Source organism: Myxocyprinus asiaticus, chromosome 33, assembly GCF_019703515.2.
Source record: "Myxocyprinus asiaticus isolate MX2 ecotype Aquarium Trade chromosome 33, UBuf_Myxa_2, whole genome shotgun sequence".
NCBI lineage: Eukaryota > Metazoa > Chordata > Actinopteri > Cypriniformes > Catostomidae > Myxocyprinus > Myxocyprinus asiaticus.
In genome coordinates, this window is record NC_059376.1 from 29552242 (window position 1) to 29571129 (window position 18888).

Genomic DNA, 18888 nt, shown 5'->3' on the forward strand with positions numbered 1-18888 from the left:
AAACATAAAGCAAAAGGAAATGGAGTGTATGAACTGTAAATAAAGGTTTATCACTGGTAAAGAGTGTCTTTTTATTGAAAAACATCTCTCATATAGCTGAATCCAACAGACTATACTAGAGCACCGATGAGAAATGACAAATAAACTTAAGAGTATCAAGTATTCTTATTTGTGTTTGTACAGATACATAAGTTCATCTGCATTATCACAATCAGTAATGTTGGATGTTTTCACCAGAGGAACAATCAGACAGATCTTGGTAAATAACACAGCTTAGTTCAAATAGTTTAGAACAGTAATGAAAAAGGGCTCTAAAGGGCTGTTCCCATCCCACTGGCTTTCTTAGTGTTTCCATACGGCCCTTACTCCACCCTCTCTATCCATCAAGAGGCATGTATCATCCATGTGTGAATGAGCAAGTGTGTGTCACTGAAGCCCTGTTGGGATCTCAAGTCCCGAGTGTGTTAGTAGCTCCCCATCCCAGAGTGCAAATGCAGGAGAGATGGGGGAGCGGAACTGTGTTTTTATAGTGTGTACCACTTCAGCTTTCTGAGTGTCCACAAGACTGAGCCGTCCAGCTTCATAGTCCAGTAAGAGCCCGACCCGATCGGGTTTCCCCACCAGCGGCACTGGGACCTGCTTACCGGTGGTCATAGCAAACCACTTCCTCTGGACAAAAGCAAACACCCAGGAAGTGGAATTTGTGCCTACGCATTCATCGCGGGATGTCGACACCTCAGCCACTCCCACCCGAAACTCATGGGACTTCTCAACTGTGACCTCCCAGTAGTGCCGTCCAGAGTCAATCTGGGTGTCTGCAAGAACCACAGCCCAGTCCCGGAACCTGAGAGGGGTGTCCTGCACAAGGGAGGGGTCCAGGCCTAGCATTCGATAAATCACACCTGTGTCCTTCTTAAAAAGGTCCAGACTGCTATGGGCTGTCCGCTCATCAAGCTTAAACTGTAGCTCTGTAGACAGAAAGAGTACGTTTATAAAAATTAATACTCAAATGATGTTGTTATTTGGATAAATAAAAATAAAAAAAATGGATAAAGATTTTGGATTTTCATTATGACCAACACTACTAAACCAGTGTCTTAATAATAACCCATTATAAAAAATATACTATAGTAACCATTGTTGCCATTTGACGACAGTTGTGGCTATAATACAGAGAAACGTTTTTATACTTTTTTGTAGTCACTGACCCCTACAAAAAGTACTGTGGTGGTACAGTGATGGTACAGTGATGGTAATACATTGGTAGTAGAAGAGAGCGGTGCACAAACTAATGCGGGGCTAGTTGTAACACACATGGTTTAAGTTTCCACACACTGGTAATACGAAACTTTTTACTTGTTGCAATATCAGCACTGAATAGCGAAAACATTGCAACAAAATTTTAAAAACTTTGGAAGATATCACCAAAGGTTCATTTTACAGTAGCAAATGTAACATTTCACACTAAAGTTAATTTTCATCTCTGTTTTTAGTGTTTATTTAAAACACGGAAAATTTGGTATCATTTTAATCTCCAATCTGTTAGCTAGCATCTTGCATAGTCTTAAATCTTAGCTATCTAGCAGAAGTGACTAGCCAGGTTCAAATCCCAGTTGGACTCATAAGCACAAATTATATGCAATTCCATGCAAACAGATTTGTAATTTACATAATTCCCCTTTATGTGAGTGTTTGTCATCAATCCATTATTTTGGACAATACCGTGGCTTTCTTTTGTATTCATTGTCAAGTGTCAAAATTACTTCTAGATTATATATGACAAAGGTAATAAATAGCATTTATTGACATAGTATTTTAGTTTATCATCTAGGTATTTTAGTAAGATCAGATACAATTGTTAGACAGGGATTTTAAGATGTCATATGGTTGCAATGTGCCCCTAACCTGTTCCAACATGCCCCACCTATGAAGCATTGTGACATTTCGCATTCCTTTTTCCAGGTAGATGGCAAAACAAAAAAAAGTATATGCTGTATTCATAAAACAAAACCTCATTCGTACCAGACCTGATTAAAATTAATGTGAAAAAAGAAAAATACTTTGAACCCCAAGTGCATTTACAAAAACTAATTGTAAATTACAAAGTAACAAATAGTAAATGTATTTATTCATATTACTTGTAAGAATACCATAGTTCTGTACCCAAAAATGGTACTTTACTTTTTAGTGATAGAATTGTATGAATACTAAAAGTGTTGTATTTCAGTGGAAACTATGTGTGAGGGACTCGACATGGAGGCGAAGGTAGAATCCAAATGCAGGAATCTTATTTACAATCAGCATACAAATCCAAAACACAGGGCAGAAACGTAATCGTTGAAGCAGGCAAAGTAGTTGTTAACAGGTCCAACCAGGCAAACAGAGCAAAACAGTAATCCATAATCGGTAATCCAGTAAAGCAGGCACAATGGTCATAACAAGTAGCCAATGAAACAGGCAATGAGAATAACGCTTGGTAAGGGAGTGAAACTGGCAATCCTTCGCAAAGTCACAATGAAAAAGCATGACTATTTATATGGTTCAAACAGGAAGTCACCATAGAAGAAAACAGTTCAGTGTCAGTATTTGGGAGAGGGTCCCTCTGGCGGTCGGCTGAAAGGATACCAGCCTCATTCGTTACAGAACCGCCCCATCCACGAACAACTCCCGGTGTTGTTCTTCTTGGTCGTCCCCTTGGTCGTGGTGCAGTACGATTCGGTGGGGCTTGGAAGTCTCGGATCAGGGATGGGTCTAGTATGTCCTTGGCAGCTACCCATGATCTCTTCTCTGGTCCATAACCTTCCCAGTCCACCAGGTACTGCATCTGGCCCCGTCAACGACGAGAGTCTATGATCTCTCTGACCATGTAAGCAGGTGATCTGTTGATCTCCAATAGAGGAGGCGGCTCAGGATCCGTGGTTCCGAGGCCAGATGTCGGGTGGACAGGTTTCAACAATGACATATGAAAGGAAGGAGAGATGCGGTAGTTAGCAGGTAGCTCCAGTCAGTAAGTCACAGGATTGATTTGTCTGACAATTCTGAACGGACCAACATACCTGGGGCTGAGTTTCCTGCAGGGTAGCTGCAACTTGAGGTCCCGTGTTGATAGCCACTCTCTGGCCAGGTTGATAGTCGGGGTGGGGATGCCTCCGTTGATCAGCTTGGATCTGTTGGGCCCGGACGGCCCGCTGCAATCTGACGTGCGCACTGTCCCACACCTGCTTACTCTGCCTGATCCAATCATCCACCACTGGCACCGTAGAGGGTTCACCCGACCAAAGGAACATAGGAGGTTGGTAGCCCAGCACACATTGGAAGGGGGTGAGTCCCATAGATGAATGCATGAGGGAGTTCTGGATGTATTCAGCCCATGGGAGAAAGTCGCTCCACCGCTGTTGTTCTCGACTGCAGTAAGACCTGAGATATCTGCCGATTTCCTGGTTTAGCCTCACCACCTGTCTGTTTGCCTGAGGATGATAACAGACGTGAAGCCTACGTTGATGTCTAGCTGTTTACAGAAAGCCTGCCAGTCTCTGGAAGTGAACTGTGGTCCCCGGTCAGACACTATGTCTTCTGGCAGACTATAGATCCTGAAAACTTGGTGGAAAAGTGCGTTAGCGGTTTCCATGGCAGTGAGTAAAGCTTTCATGGGGATTAGTCTGCATGACTTAGAGAAACGATCAATGATAACAAAGATGGTGGTATACCCATTGGAGTTTGGCAGATCTGTGATGAAGTCAAAGGACAGGTGGGACCAGGGGCTCTGAGGGTTAGGCAGTGGCTGTAGCAGGCCGGCTGGCAGTTCTCTGGGAGTTTTAGACTGTGCACACACTTGACATGCCTTAATATATGCAGTGACGTTATTAATGACTGAGGGCAACCAAAATGAGTTACGTACCAGGCTTATAGTCCTCTGGATGCCAGGGTGTCCAATGCTGAGGGAGGTATGAATCCATTGGATTGTTCTTTGGCGTAGAGTGCGTGGTACGTACTGTTTTGTAGGAGGGCATTTTGGTGGTGCAGGGTCTGTTTGTTGGGCTCTTTGGATTTCTTCCATGATGTCCCAGCTTACGGGTGCGATGATAACAGAAGGTGGTAGTATGCATTCATTTTGAGGGGTGTTGTGAAGAGGATCATGACGACGGGAGAGAGCACCAGCTTTGCAGTTGTTACTGCCAGGGTGGTAGGTGACTGTGAAATGAAACCTTGTGAAGAAGAGTGACCATCGGGCTTGTCGTGGATTAAAAATTTTGCTCCCTTGATGTATTCGAGGTTCTTATGGTTGGTGATTACTTGGAATGGATGGACAGAACCTTCAAGCCAGTGGTGCCACTCTTCTAGCGCAGCCTTCATGGAGAGTAGCTCCTTATTTCCAACATCATAGTTCCTTTCAGCTGAGTTCAGTTTACGGGAAAAGAAAGCACAAGAATAAAGTTTACCAGGGTTACCGTGGCGTTGAGAGAGAACCGCCTCTGTGCTGCAGTCTGAGGCATCCACTTCCACAATGAATGGTTGGTTAGGATCTGGGTGCTTGAGAATGGGGGCGGTCGTGAAACTTGTCTTGAGGGAGTCGAAGGCATTTTGAGCAGAGCCATTCCATGGAAGCCTGGATGGTTTTCCCTTGAGCAATGATGTTAAAGGGGCAGAGATGAGACTGTAGTTGTGGATAAACCTCCTGTAGAAGTTCACAAAACCCAGGAAACATTGTAGCTCCTTAACAGTGTTGAGTCTTGGCCACTCCATGACTGCCTGGATCTTGGAGTCATCCATCTCAATAACTTTATGACTGATGATATACCCTAGGAATGTTGTATGGGTAGTGTGGAACTCACACTTTCCAGCTTTCACGTAGAGTTGGTGTTTCAGAAGGCGGGAGAGGACCATTTTAACGTCTTTGTGTTGTGCTTTATCATGGGAGTATATGAGGATGTCGTCAATGTATGCGATGACACATCTTTTGAGGAGGTCTCTGAAGATCTCTTTGATGAACGACTGGAACACAGCTGGTGCATTTGCCAGGCCATAAGGCATCACCTGGTATTCATAGTGCCCCCTAGTGGTGATAAATGCGGTTTTCCTCTCTAATACAAATCAGGTTGTAAGCACTTCTCAAATCCACTTTTGTGTAGATGCGTGCTTCACATAGTTATTCTAGGGCAGACGGCACAGGAGTGGGTACCTGTACTTGATTGCCACCGTGTTCAATCCTCGGTAGTCAATGCATGGATGGAGCCCTCCATCTTTCTTCTCGACCAAGAAGAAGCCTGCTGCAGCTGGTGAGGTGGAAGGATGAATGAACCCTGAAGCTAAAGCCTCCTCGACGTAAGTCTCCATTGTCATGGTTTCAGGTCTTGACAATGGATAGGCTTTGCTCCCAGGGGGTGCCATGTTGGGAAGCAACTCCACAGCGCAGTCCCATGGATGATGAGGTGGTAGTTGGGTTGCCTTGATTTTGCTGAATACCTCGGCGAATTCAGAATATTCCCTGGGGACCTGGATTTGAGCTTGGTTCTCAGGACTTTCAATGCTAGTAGTTAAACATGGCATTGTGACAGTGACATGAAGACAGTTTGACTGACAATAATCTGACCATTGTTTTAACTCACCCTGGGATCATGGATAGCCAGCCATGGATGACCCAGGATGAGAAGATGGTTGAGTGAGTTGATGACATAAAGAGATACGATCTCTGTGTGAAATAATCCAATCCGTAATGTAACTGGAACAGTTTGGTGAGTGATGCCTGTGCCTATAGATGCATTATTCACAGCAGCGATGTTAATGGTGGGTATACAAGGTACTGAAGGGATATGGAGTTCTGGTGCTAGTTCTTGGTAAATCAAATTCACAGCAGCCCCTGAGTCGACAAGTGCCGAAACACATTTCAACTTATCATCAAAGGAGAGTTCAATGGGAAGGGAGAAACTGTGGTGTGTGGGAGATGAAATGTTCTTGGTACTCACATTAGTTCTAGCATCTGGATATTTCTTGCCTTTGTGAGGGCATGCAGAGTTTCGATGATTCCTCTCACCACAATAGTAACACAGTCGCTCCTTATGACGACGATCGCGTTCTTCATCAAACTCTGGATCTGCATAGGTTCAGGGGCGTTGGAGCATGCCTGGACTTGACTATGGACCAATGTTTGTGACTTGGAACTCATCTTTGAGCGTGGCGAGTTGCGTAGTAAATTATCAATACTTACAGCCAATGAAATGAATTCAGCGAGTGTTGAATCCTCACCCTTGCATGTGAGTTCAGCCTGCAGATTGTAGTTCAGTCCCTCTCTGAACACAGTCTTGAGTGCGATCTCACTGCATCCACTTTGGGCCGCTAATGTCCTGAAGTGTATGGCAAAATCAGCTGCAGAACGTAAACCCTGGCGTACATGAAGCAGCTGAACAGAGACATCTTTACCTCCCTCTGGGTATTCAAACACTTCATGGATCTGGGAAGCGAAGTAATCAAATGATGTTTGAAGCTGACTATCACTCTCCCAAACAGTCTAGTGCTTTTCCGGTAAGTAACGTTATCATAAAAGCACATTTCTTGGATTCTTGATTGAATGACTCTTGTTGATTGGAGAAATATATTTTACATTGACATAAAAACCCCCTTTTCTCTGGTGAGCCATTACATTTATCAGGAAAAGCGAATCTTACCGGTGTAGCTTGTGGAGGTGGAAGAGAACAGATATTGTGGGTGAGGTTCTCATTTGCGGCTCTTAGGTTGTTCAGTTATTCCTGGTAACTCTTGAGAAGTTCGCTCTGCTAAGGGAATGCAGCCTAGAGCTGAGAAACTTCCGCTGGATTCATGGGTGGTGAAGTATTCTGTGAGGGACTCGACATGGCGGCGAAGGTAGAATCCAAATGCAGGAAGTTTATTTACAATCAGCATACAAATCCAAAACACAGGACAGTGACATAATCGTTGAAGCAGGCAAAGTAGTTGTAAACAGGTAATCAGTCCAACCAGGCAAACAGAGCAACAGTAATCCAAAATCAGTAATCCAGTAATGGTCATAACAAGTAGCCAATGAAACAGGCAATGAGAATAATGCTTGGTAAGGCAGTGAAACTGGCAATACTTTGCAAAGTCACAATGGAAATGCATGGCTATTTATATGGTTCAAACAGGAAGTCACCATAGAAGAAAACGGTTCAGTGTCAGTATTCGGGAGAGGGCTCCCCCGGCGGTCGGCTGAAGGGATACCAGCCTCATTCATTACACTATGCTTATTATGAAAACGCTGAGTAAGGGAAAAGCCACAATCAAGACAAGAGTTGATATGTTAGAACACAACGTTTCCGACAACAATTTATCGAGAGCATGACAATATGGCCGCATCGCACCGAGGTAACAGGGACAATTTGGGCTGTAATTCACTTTGACCTGAGCTGTTTTTCGCATCACGAGCAGCTGATTTTGTTCTCGTGCCACTCTAGTGTCATCTCGTGGCTGTATAACATGTCTACTATACCAGTGTTTCCCAACTAGCATGCCATGAAGGATTGTCAGGTGTCCCGTGGAAAATTATCAAATTCCACAAAATAAATATATGCATGAAAAAAAAATATTTCAGGGATCCAAACTCCTCACCTTTTGGAGAAATTCGTCATTTTGAAAGCATAGTCGGTCACTTTTGTGATTGTGAAGAGCAATGATTTATGTGCAAAAGTGACTGACGCGACTGACGCTTTCACATGACTTGCGTCAGTGCTGCAGAATACACTGAAGTCTATGAAGTGACGCCACTTTACACCAAAGTGTTTTTCACACACACGTTTTTGCTTCACCAATAATGTCTTTGAGAGTACTAAGCAACAAGAAATATTTAAAAACTGTCCAAATTTGTGGAGACATCGAATGTCTCATAATTTCTTTTAATTAAACATTACCTTATCGTTTACGAATATCAGAGACCCCAGTTATTGAACTAATTTAAATTCACCAAGAAAACGCTTAGACCTAAACATAAACGAGTCCTTTTATTACTTTCTGCTATCAAAGCAACTGCAAGCTCTTTTCTCTCTTCCAAATACATGTTTTCAATGTTTATTGTGCACACCTCCCGCTTTTTTACGTGGCAAACTCGTAAATTCGTCCCTCTGTGACGCATTCTGCAACTTGTCATGTGGAGGGCAATGCGCGCTTGAAGCTGGCGGTGAACGGAGCGTCGACGCCTCAACCCAACTCATGTGAAATGCGCTTTACAATGTCGAAAGAACATTATTGAAACTCAAAATTATTATTATTTGTCTATTATTGTGGTCTTTTCTGATAAAAGCCATGCTCAGCAGTTTAAATAGGCTACTGTAGGAAAATGATACTGTAGATCTGCTTTGTGTTTATAATTCTTATACTGAAGTCAGTAGATTTGTAGCCATGCAAGTTTTAATAAAAGAGAAGGTAAGGACAATATTGAAACTCACTATTATTAGACTATTATTGTTGTGTTTTTGGATGAAAAATAATGCTCAGACTGAAGGAAGACTATAGATCTGCCTTGTTCTTTTAATGCTTAAACACTATAAAGTCTCTTGGTAGATTTCGGTCATGAACGACTCAAAATGATTCACTGACTCACTCATAGCACATAAGACGCTCATTTGTCGTCACCTAGTGACATTTCCAGAAGGGGTCACTGAACTAATCAGTTAATAAAATTGAACAAATTTGTGAAACAGAAGCAAGCCTCACCACAATACTCTTTATTTTGCAGCTAATTCTGCAGAATTGTAAACTTGAATAAACTTGAATCACTAAAATAAATGGAATTGGTGCTTTTAGCTTATTCTTTAAAAAAAAAATATCCCCAGAAAACATTCTCGTGGACCAGTCTTACCTTTTTCGCCCCCTCATGAGTTTGCATCCCTGTAATTTGTTGTGGCATTGCAAGAACAAATTTATAAATTAGAAAACATGCAAATGTGTTGTTGTTTTTTTTCATTACCAATTTATCGCTCTTGCCACCTGTGACCTCACGCAGGGTAGCCTATGTGACTTGTTTTTTTTTTGTTTTTTGTTTTTTTTTGCATAGCCGAATTTCAATTTCAAGTAAACACGCCACTAAGACGGACAGAAAACATGGACTAGTTCTTGAAAAGGAAAAATACTGACGATGGTTAACCTATGTGGGATAGCGGTGTGCCGTAGTTTTTTTTTTTAGTCGTAAAAAGTGTGCCGTGACAGAAAAAAGGTTGGGAAACACTGTACTATAGAGCTAACATAAACGTACAATGTCATTTTATTACGTTTAGTATACCATCAGGACATCATAATTACCATTTTAAAAAATGTTGCACGAGATATTATAGCGATATCCGACTGACCTTCTCCTCTGAGGCTTGGCTGGACAGTCAATACTGAAATGTGTGATACATTTGTAAAGCATGTACTGTACTCACCGTTACCCGCACTGGCGGTAATGTACCATCTCCGGGCTGTGAGGTCTTTAGCACGGCTGTGACTGAGTACAGTCCCTAAAGATCGGCCTGTCAAACGGCACATGCATACCACGCGCGAGGACATCGCCATGTTGTCAATTGTGATGTTGTTCGTTTTGCTTCAATCTCTGTCGCAGGGTTGCGCTGTCTCGATTCTTGCGCGCTGCTTCCACCTACTGTAAAATAATAGAAGGACTGTACAGTCAGTGGCAATCAAAAGTATTTGAACACCACACTTTACATGTGTAACAATCATTGCATTACATAACAACATAATATCAAACCAAGTGAAATATATTTTCATAAATATAGCACAAGCACACTTTTAAAGCACAACATGTAACAAAAAGAAGTAGGTGAGGTTTAAAATTATAAATCATTATTATAACGTATCTTGTTCAAAATGAAGACTGGTTGTTAATGTAATGAACTACACCTGTAGTCACTCCTGTGTGAAGGTCTAACATCATTTGTCTGCAGAGAGCACATTTGGTTTGATATTTTGTCATTTAATGCAATTACTTTCATAATTTTTGAAGTGTGGACTAAGCACCCAAACACTTTTGGGGGGCCAGTTTACAAAGAGGACTATTGTATATTAAAAATTAGATAAAATTTTTTTTTTAAAATAAATAAAAAAAAACTGCACAAAAAACCATCCAAACATACAAAAAAACAAGATATATTATTTTATTATCAATAGATTGACCTGTCAGTTAGATATACTACATAACACAGTCAAAATCATCCAAGTAATGTGAACTCTTTAATTAAATGTATTTTTTATTCACTAACTAAAGTATGGTAATGAATTAACAACAATAGTAGAACTGTATAAATATTATGATAAATCTTTAATTGAAAATGTAAGAACACAACAAATAAAAAGTCAACTATTAATTATTATTGTTCTGTTTGGCACAATGCATCATGAAACAGTGTCTAATTTAGCATGATGGTGTTTTAAATATTACATTTACTACTGAAGAGTAATAATAAAAAAATAATAATTCATTAAATAAATAGAATACAAGAACATACTCTCCTTCCATAATCCTTGTCCCAAATACTAAATGCAGGTGTGCTGGAGGATGTGAACAGCAATAGACATATTAAAAAAAAAAAATTAAAAAAAAAGGTTGAAACAAAATAAATGTAAAAATATGACATTATTAATCTTGTCTCAGTATTCCAGTCTCAGAAAGTTTCAAAGTCACTCAGGACATACATCACATATTCAACATCAGGACAGTTATTATCACCACAAAAAAAAAAAAAAAAAAAGGAATGATAATTTTCATTTTGTCTCTTATGACATCAGAGGCAGGTACTGTATGGACCTATTCTGGTTGTGAATCGCAGAATGGTATGTGCTTTAGTGAAACAGCATTAGCACTAGATTTTCCATCTACTGTAGAATGAAAATTAAAGAGGCAAAAGCCAAGTCAAGGCTGAACAAATGCACCAACCACCACCTGGATAATGCAGATTTCTTAGGTCATCAACTGTACAACTCCTTTTGAGCAAGTCTGATCTAAAAATTGGCTTTAAACTGTGTCTAAACTATATATGGTATCTGCATAGAATTCTAGAGCACAGGTTAAGTCTTTATTTGTGCAGTTTGACTTTAGAGCTCTCTAAAAATAACCAATGAGAGTACTTGCTTTCTTTTCACACATCCAGAAGTTATAAGATTGAACTAAAATTAAAAACATACTGTATTTAAAATAACCCCGTTTGAAAAGAATTTAGTGTTCAGTGTCTGATGTAGTTTAGTCATCCTAAACCTAAACCATTACACAAAAAGAACTATACAACAACGTTTTAAGCTTCACTTCTAGGTCATATCAAAGTCTTGATGAATACATTACTGATGGCTATGAAAATGTTATTTTTCAGAATTATAGAGGAGTGTTGTTGCTTGTAAAAAGGTCTTCTTGTACTTTAGTTGGTTTAGAAAACGTCCCGGTACTTGCAGATTTCTGCGCGCACCAAACCAGCTGTGTGGATCAATAGTAAATGTAAATCAGTTTTTTCCTGGATTTGTGAGCTCTCTTTTCCCCCAATCAAGTTCATCAAGAGTTCACAGTGATCTCATAAATGGCAATAGCCCCTCCACAGTCCAAATGAACAAATCATAGTTATTGCTATCATCTCCTAATCTTTCTGTAGGTGTGTAGGTCTCAGTGTTTATAGAATAAGGCGATATAGGACCCAAAAGCCAAAGGTCAACCAGTGGCTTGTCCAACTGAGCTGCGTCCATTTCTGAATGGTGTGGCTGGCCATGCCATCCTGTGAACAAAAGAAACCATTTTAAACAAATTGGAATAACAGTAACTTGTACGGAAGTTAGGATTCCATAGGATTTCATGAAATTATGGGTGGTACCTCATCTGTATCATCTGTGCTGGAGCCAAAGATAGAGCCCAGGTATGTTAAATGTAGCACTGCTATCATACTAAAAGTCCCATTAATTAAATACACCCACATTGCCTAGGGAGAAAAAGTTATTTTTGTAATAATACAACAAAATAACTAGCACAGGTCACTTAAAATATACAGATTTGTGCTTTTATAGCCATAAAGACAATATACAAGAATACCAAAGTAAATATACCTTTTTATTTTGGTGTTTGCAGTCTGATGGGCATCTCTTGGAGAGAACACATGCATTTAAAATGACAGACAATCTTTTTCTCAGCACTAGAACAAAGAATAAATGCACAGTCATTACACTCACAACTAGAGCCTGTTAAGCTGAAATACAATCAATAGAGTGTAAGTCTTTACACTTCCATTTGAGAACTAAATTGCTAAACATAATTAAACTGTATTGATGTAAATGTTAAGTAGAGCTATTGGATGTTGCAATAAACTGAAACATTGAAAACACAAAGACCTCAGAATTAATATGCATTAGCTCCTAAACAGATACTCACCATGCTCAATATATGTTATGAAGACTAGAGTAAATAGCACTGCCCCAGTGTGGAAGCTAAGACCCTGTGGGCACAGAAATAAAACATTTCACTTAAGCCTGAGAAAGAATGAAATTAATAAAAGCCAGTGCACAATGTCAAAGAGCCAAAACACACTCACATGAAGCAGGGTGCTCGCTGTGTAGGTCAAGATGATAGCTGAAAAGTTCCCATATCTGAGAGACTTCTTAAACACATCTAAATAAGGAGGATAAATAGTATTTATACAAGTATTTGGAGATAAGACAGAACAATACACAAAAATGTTGCATAAATGCTCTAAATTAAAGCTGGTAGGGCTGTATTTCAAGTCTGGCCTATGGAGGGAAAGACATTTTTCAAATGAATTTTTCAAATAAATTTCAGCCTGTTCCAGAAGCAAATAATACCAGCAGTTTAAAATAAATTCCCAAACAAAAATATACAAGTATTAAGCCAGCGGGACATGGGCAGGTTCCAGGAAGTGACAACCTCCACCATAGACCTGGGAAACTCAACATTTAGTGGCTTTGCTATCGTCATGTCCCTGGAATGACAGAAACAGTACAACAGAAGGCTGAGTGAGAGACAGAAAGGAGGAGAGAGAGGATGGTATACTGATGAACATATGATAAGTACAAGGCCAGTTATATTCTTGTTTAGTGGCACTTACGTATTAATTAGTGTATTGGTAGTATGTGAATCTGTATCATCTGTACAAACCACTTAAGATTGTCCTTTTCCTCCGTGAAACCAGCACCTGTCAGTGTGGTGGTTGTCTCGCCAAGGTAACTCACAAAGTAATTACTGAAATGGAAGGACAGAGTGTTTTCATAGCCCTGTAGCCACCTGGTGAGGAAGAATTACAAAGCTGAAGGTTTTCACAGGCTAGAGACAAAATGGTACTGACAATGGCATTTTAGCATTAAAAGCTTGTGCATGACTGATGCTTGCTTACCTTGTAACTGAGCCTCTGAAAAACATTAAAATATATAGTATAATGAAATGCATTAATAAACAAAATACAAAACTATTGAACAGAAGTGGATACAATTTATATAAATTATACAGAACTCTCTAGTCTAACCAAATAGAGGTTTATTTTTTGCTGATGCAAACATGTCTTATACATGTAATAATAATATGTGTTCATGCTCAATGTTTATGCATGTGTCATTATTACATCTAACTAATCATTAATAAACAGTAAGTTAGATAATACCTTATCTTTCGCCTCTTCTTGCTGGGGGAAAATATGAAGACATGACAGATCAGATACACTGTAAAAGGTGGTACTTGCAGTTGTTACCTTAAGGAGCTATTTCTACATGATCTGACCCTTAAAATTAGTTTGGTGGTGTAACCTAATGTATTCAGGTTGATTCAGTAAATAATATTTTTGACTTGAATAAAACCAGATGTTACCACATGAAGCACATTTTTTAGGTTAGCATGTTTTCAGGGTAGAAATGGAAAACTTTCTAAACAATTTAAAGTAAACAAGCCAACACATGTTTCCCCATCTACGGTATATTCTAATGCACAACTCAATTGAACCTTTGCTCATGTTTTTTTTTTTTTTTTAAAGATAACATATTTTTGAAAATCTCCAAATGGCATACCAACAGCACTTTTGTAATACCAACGAAAGAACCCATTTGTACCTTAAAACCTCAATACATTGGTTTATTCAACACTATATAAACGTTATTCATTGATAATGGCTAGGACTGGTCAAACTGTTGCTCATATTATTTATACTCACTTGCGGAGGAGCTTGTCTCCAAAGACTGGGATGAAATAGGGGAAAAGATAGGGTGCAACACAGTTGGAGATAACCAGACAGAGCTGGCTTTTCACACAGCTGCTGACTGACTTCACAAACCAGGAGACACTCTAAGTAAAAGAACAGACAAATTCAGACTCACTCTAAAAGAACCGGAGGAAATCCTCCCAATCCTTTTAATTCCATTTTTTAGACTAAGGGCTGTTAAAGATGGGACTCACAAGTTTTCGACTCCCCACTGCATCCATATAGCTGTTGAAGCTGATCCAGGGCCCAAAGATCACCGTCCCCACAAAGTAAATGTAGCCCATGAACTCTATTGGGGAAGGCACTTTTTCTACTATGCCTTTGTCTAAGTCAAAGGCCAGAGAAACTGCCTTCATTGCCACTACCATCTGGGAGCCTGGGTGACCATGACAACAATACTATTTCCATTTTAGGCACATTCATATGTAGTAAACATCTATCCACCAGCCAGGAACTAATGGTCATTTAAATCAATTTACAAAATAGCATTACAGACTGACCTCTCATTTTATGCCAGGTAGTTGTATCCATCATATGCAACTCACTTAAACGAAAAGAACAAATTCATACTGTATCTCGAATTTACCAGGTTTTATTAAAGATTATTATATATTATGTAATATTATTAAAGATGCAAAACAGATGAGAGCGTGAGATAATGTGTCTACATACCCCAGAAGCAGGTAGATTAGGATAGTGATGGACAGGAAGGGGCCACGGCTGCTTGAATGACGACACAGGAAGAGGATGAGGTAGCACAGGAGGCTGAGAAGCACCACCCAAACCATGTGCAGCTCAAAGAACAGGTAGAGAGTGTAAAAGCCTCCTGCTACTGTACTCAGGTGTTTCACGTAAGAAGGCAGACCTGAGAGGAATAGGATGATAGGTTGAAAAAGAAATACATTTTCAACAGAGCCTTGTTTAATTAGATTTTTTTTTATTTTTACTTAAAGGAATAGTTCACCCAAAAAAATTCTCTCATCATTTACTCACTCTCATGCCATCCCAGATGTGTATGACTTCCTTTCTTCTGCAGAACACAAATTAGGATTTTAGAAGAATATCTCAACTCTGTTGGTCCACTCAATGAAAGAGAATGGTGGCCAGAACTTCGAAGCTCCAAAAAGCACATAAAGGCAGTATAAAAGCAGTCCATAGGACTCCAGTGGTTTAGTCCATTTCTTCTGAAGCGATATGACAGGTGTGGGTAAGAAACAGATAAATATATAGAGAAAGTCTTTAAATCTTCACCTTTGACCAGCCCTGACAAGTGGGTGGCGGTATGCGCGAAGAATGCGAATAGCCAAAAAACAAAAGAAGAAGAATGTGAATGTGAAAGTGCTGATTAATAGTAAAAAAGGACTTAAATATTAATCTGTTTCATATCACTTCTGAATAGATGGATTTGACTGGAGTCGTATGGATTACTTTTATGCTGCCTTTATGTGCTTTTTGGAGTTTCAAAGTTCTGGTCACCATTCACTTGCACTGAATGGACCAACAGAGCTTAGATATTTTTCCAAAAATCTTTGTTTGTCTTCTGCAAATGAAAGAAAGTCATACATATCTGGGATGGCATGAGGGTGAGTTAATGATGAAAGAATTTTCATTTTTCGCTGAACTATTCCTTTAATGGCAAGACATCATTAGGCTTCACAGTAAATGCTCTGTGTTGTATAACCCTTCATACCAAATCTCCATAGCAGCCTACACACTATGCAGATGAGTAACAGCTGCCATACTTTTTCTAGACCCTGCTGGACAGTCGGGAACAGGCAACCTGATCCCAGCTCCTGGAAGAACTCCTGCCTGCTCAAAGCTCCCATTTCCCTGTCTGTTAGACACCAAAATAATAATAATAATGATAATAATAATACAGAAATATTATTTTATTTGCCAAAAAGATAAAACAACAAAATCAAGGTTTTTGTTGTGGTCAGGGCAGTGACAGATGCTGTGAGCTAGCTTCAGAGGTAAGGATAAGATCAAGACTGAACTGAGGTCAGTACCGGGTGTTAGTAAAATTAATTTCTCAGGGCTAATACTGAATCCCATAGCAAATATATGATTACAACTGGTCAATCATAGAAATGTATTCTCTGAAATTAAAATGAGATTTGAGAAAAACATTTTTGTTGGTATTCTGAATACATTATTAAAAATTAACAAATGCTTTATGCTGGATCGTCATCATGGCGTGTCCAAATAATACATCCGCAAGATTTTAAATACCCTTGCACCGCAATGCAGACAGCATCTATAATGGTCTGACGGACGAAATGCAAGCTATTGTAAAAACGACGACAGGCGTTACATCCACTGAATTCAGAAAAATTATGCTGATTAAAAGAAAGACAGCGTTCGTTATAAGGCGAGATAGCAGAGGAGGATAAACAAAGTCACCCCCTTCGCCATCTGAGAACCGCTATAGGAATTCAGCTTCTATCGGTCTCTTAAATGTCATTATTTGTATGGATTCATATATATATATATATATATATATATATATATATATATATATATAGCTTACCTCAATTTGTTGTTTAATTAAAAATAAAGTGAGATTCAGCCAGGTTCTAATACAAATATGGACAATTATGATGATGCTGGTAATGCGCCTGATGTGGCTGATTCCCATTGATGCTGTCATTCATGCTTAAAGCATTCCAAAGGGACATCCGACGACCAATCGTTTTCCTAGTCATATGCGGCTGAACCAATCATATGAGAGGCTTTTTTATATAAATTTACAAATGAAATAAATAAATATATAATTTAAAACTTTTTAATAATTGTTCACGTTTTTACCAAATAGAGTGGTACTGTTCTGATGAGATTACTTAATTTATTGTTGTTTTGAGTAAAAGATCTTAACGACAGCAAAAAGTGGAATCATTAGATGCATCGCATAGTAGAGCCTTTAATTACATTACCTTTACTAAACTTGCCTCTTCTCACAGCATGTTCACTGCTGTAACTGTTTTTTTGTTTTGTTTTTTTTTTTAATGAAATTAAATGTAATGTTTACATGATGTAATTTTCTTGTAACACAACCTTGAACCTTGGAAAGGCGCTCTATAAATTAAACACTATCATTATTATTATCCTATCTATGGAACACATCTATATTTAAAGCTACACTATGTAACTTTTTTTTATTATTATTAAAAAATAACAATGTTATTAATGAGAGAGTGCAACAAAAATCCATCTTTACACTTTGATAAACCTATAATAATGATTTATATTTTAGAGTTTTTAGGACGGATTTCGCAGGATCTCAACAGTAATACAGAGAAAGTAGCACATGACTTCCATAATGATATTGGCAGTAAGTCATTCGCCCGTGCGTGTTCACGTCATATCTGTACACACAGAAAATAAGCTCCGGCTACTGTAAGCGCATGCACGGTGTGGGAGTAGCGTGAAGCTGAAAGTTTGTTGTCACAACAAACGAGAAAAATTGACCATGGATCATTAAAAACAGCAAACCTCTGGGGAATCACCGGTTGTAAAAACAAAGAAACCCCAAACAAAGCGGAGTCTACAAGCAAAAAGGGAAAGCGACAGAGTCCATAATAAACCCTGAATCAACATCGGCTTGGCTTTTCAGAGGTGGTGACAAATCCGAGATCTGAAAAGATTTAAAAGCGATCCAGAGATGGCTTTTTTCTTACTTAACAGGTAAAATATTTTATTGATATGGTTTATGTATAATTGTGTAATCACACACACACACACACACACACACACGTCTGTGTGTGTGTGTGTGTGTGTGTGTGTGTAGTGAAATACAATAATTATACTGTAATCAGTGCAGAACTTTTCACTTGCTAGCACACGTGTGTATTTTTCTTTATAACGGCAATAATTTATATAAATAAATCCTTTAGTCCTAGGCTTGCCAAGGACATGTGAGTCTTGAAATGATGTTGACCACTGGTTGGTATTAGTTACTATCATGGTCTATTTGGCCAGAATATCCTGCAGTTATAAAAACTTTACAACGTTTGACGTTATCAGACTAGCAATCATTATTTCTAATGTTAACGAACGTTGCCTAACATTTGTAATGTAATTATTTAAAAACATCAATGTTTCCAATAAGTCAAAACAACAGCATAATATATGGTACTTACCTGCTTAGATGACATGTTTTCGGATATCCATCTTTTCCTTTCTTTTATTATTTATTGGTCCATTCACTCTGATAAGATGTCCTGTATCCATGTGTTCACTGGTGCCTCGAACCACATTCATCGCAGAGGAGCAGAGCTGGAGCACAACCAAAACAATGTTCTTCCGCAAGACTCATGCAGTTTTATTTTTTAAACCCTAGAGGCCCAAAAGTTACATAGTATAGCTTTTTTTTTATTTATTTATTTTTATTTTTTAAAGAGACTATTTATCAAGACGAGCCACTTCTATTAAAATTAATTGGAGAAATTAGAAAGCCCAACAGCAGCCAACGGTCAACGGATATAGAAAGGAAGTCCCGCCTTACAGGTAAAAGAGCCAATCACCTTTTAGATGCAGACATCGCCTGTCAGTCAACTCGACACCGCACATGCGCATTAGGTATATAAGATGAGAAAATAGCGTAATCTGAGGTAAAGTACAATATATGATACCAGTGTTGTCAGATTTGACTGCTGATTTGAAATATGCCCTT

The 18888-nt window shown here is 39.0% G+C and overlaps 2 protein-coding genes across 4 annotated transcripts; both read right to left on the reverse strand.

Moving 5' to 3' along the window:
- Nucleotides 1-40: 40 nt before the first annotated feature.
- On the reverse strand, nucleotides 41-9567 carry LOC127424660 (SPRY domain-containing protein 4-like). Its single transcript, XM_051670020.1, has 2 exons — nucleotides 9408-9567; nucleotides 41-968 (listed from the first exon to the last, which is right to left on the reverse strand). Exons 1-2 carry the CDS (start codon nucleotides 9535-9537, stop codon nucleotides 427-429), a joined length of 672 nt encoding a protein of 223 aa, XP_051525980.1. The 5' UTR covers nucleotides 9538-9567; the 3' UTR covers nucleotides 41-426.
- A 555-nt stretch (nucleotides 9568-10122) lies between these two features.
- Nucleotides 10123-18869, reverse strand: LOC127424656 (protein-serine O-palmitoleoyltransferase porcupine-like). Of its 3 annotated transcripts, XM_051670015.1 has the most exons (16): nucleotides 18740-18869; nucleotides 18356-18491; nucleotides 15907-16050; nucleotides 14889-15081; nucleotides 14717-14760; nucleotides 14411-14592; nucleotides 14169-14299; nucleotides 13626-13646; nucleotides 13362-13376; nucleotides 13127-13252; nucleotides 12850-12950; nucleotides 12546-12622; nucleotides 12386-12449; nucleotides 12064-12149; nucleotides 11835-11939; nucleotides 10123-11738 (listed from the first exon to the last, which is right to left on the reverse strand). In XM_051670015.1, the coding sequence occupies exons 3-16, from the start codon at nucleotides 16040-16042 to the stop codon at nucleotides 11637-11639; spliced, it is 1383 nt and encodes a 460-aa protein (XP_051525975.1). In that variant the 5' UTR covers nucleotides 16043-16050; nucleotides 18356-18491; nucleotides 18740-18869; the 3' UTR covers nucleotides 10123-11636. The 3 variants fall into 3 exon arrangements, 2 of the variants coding, with proteins under 2 accessions (XP_051525975.1, XP_051525974.1); XM_051670014.1 differs by lacking the exons at nucleotides 18356-18491; nucleotides 18740-18869 and adding an exon at nucleotides 16747-16881; XR_007894495.1 differs by lacking the exon at nucleotides 18740-18869 and having other exon boundaries at nucleotides 11699-11738; nucleotides 12064-12099.
- Between the last annotated feature and the right edge of the window lie 19 nt (nucleotides 18870-18888).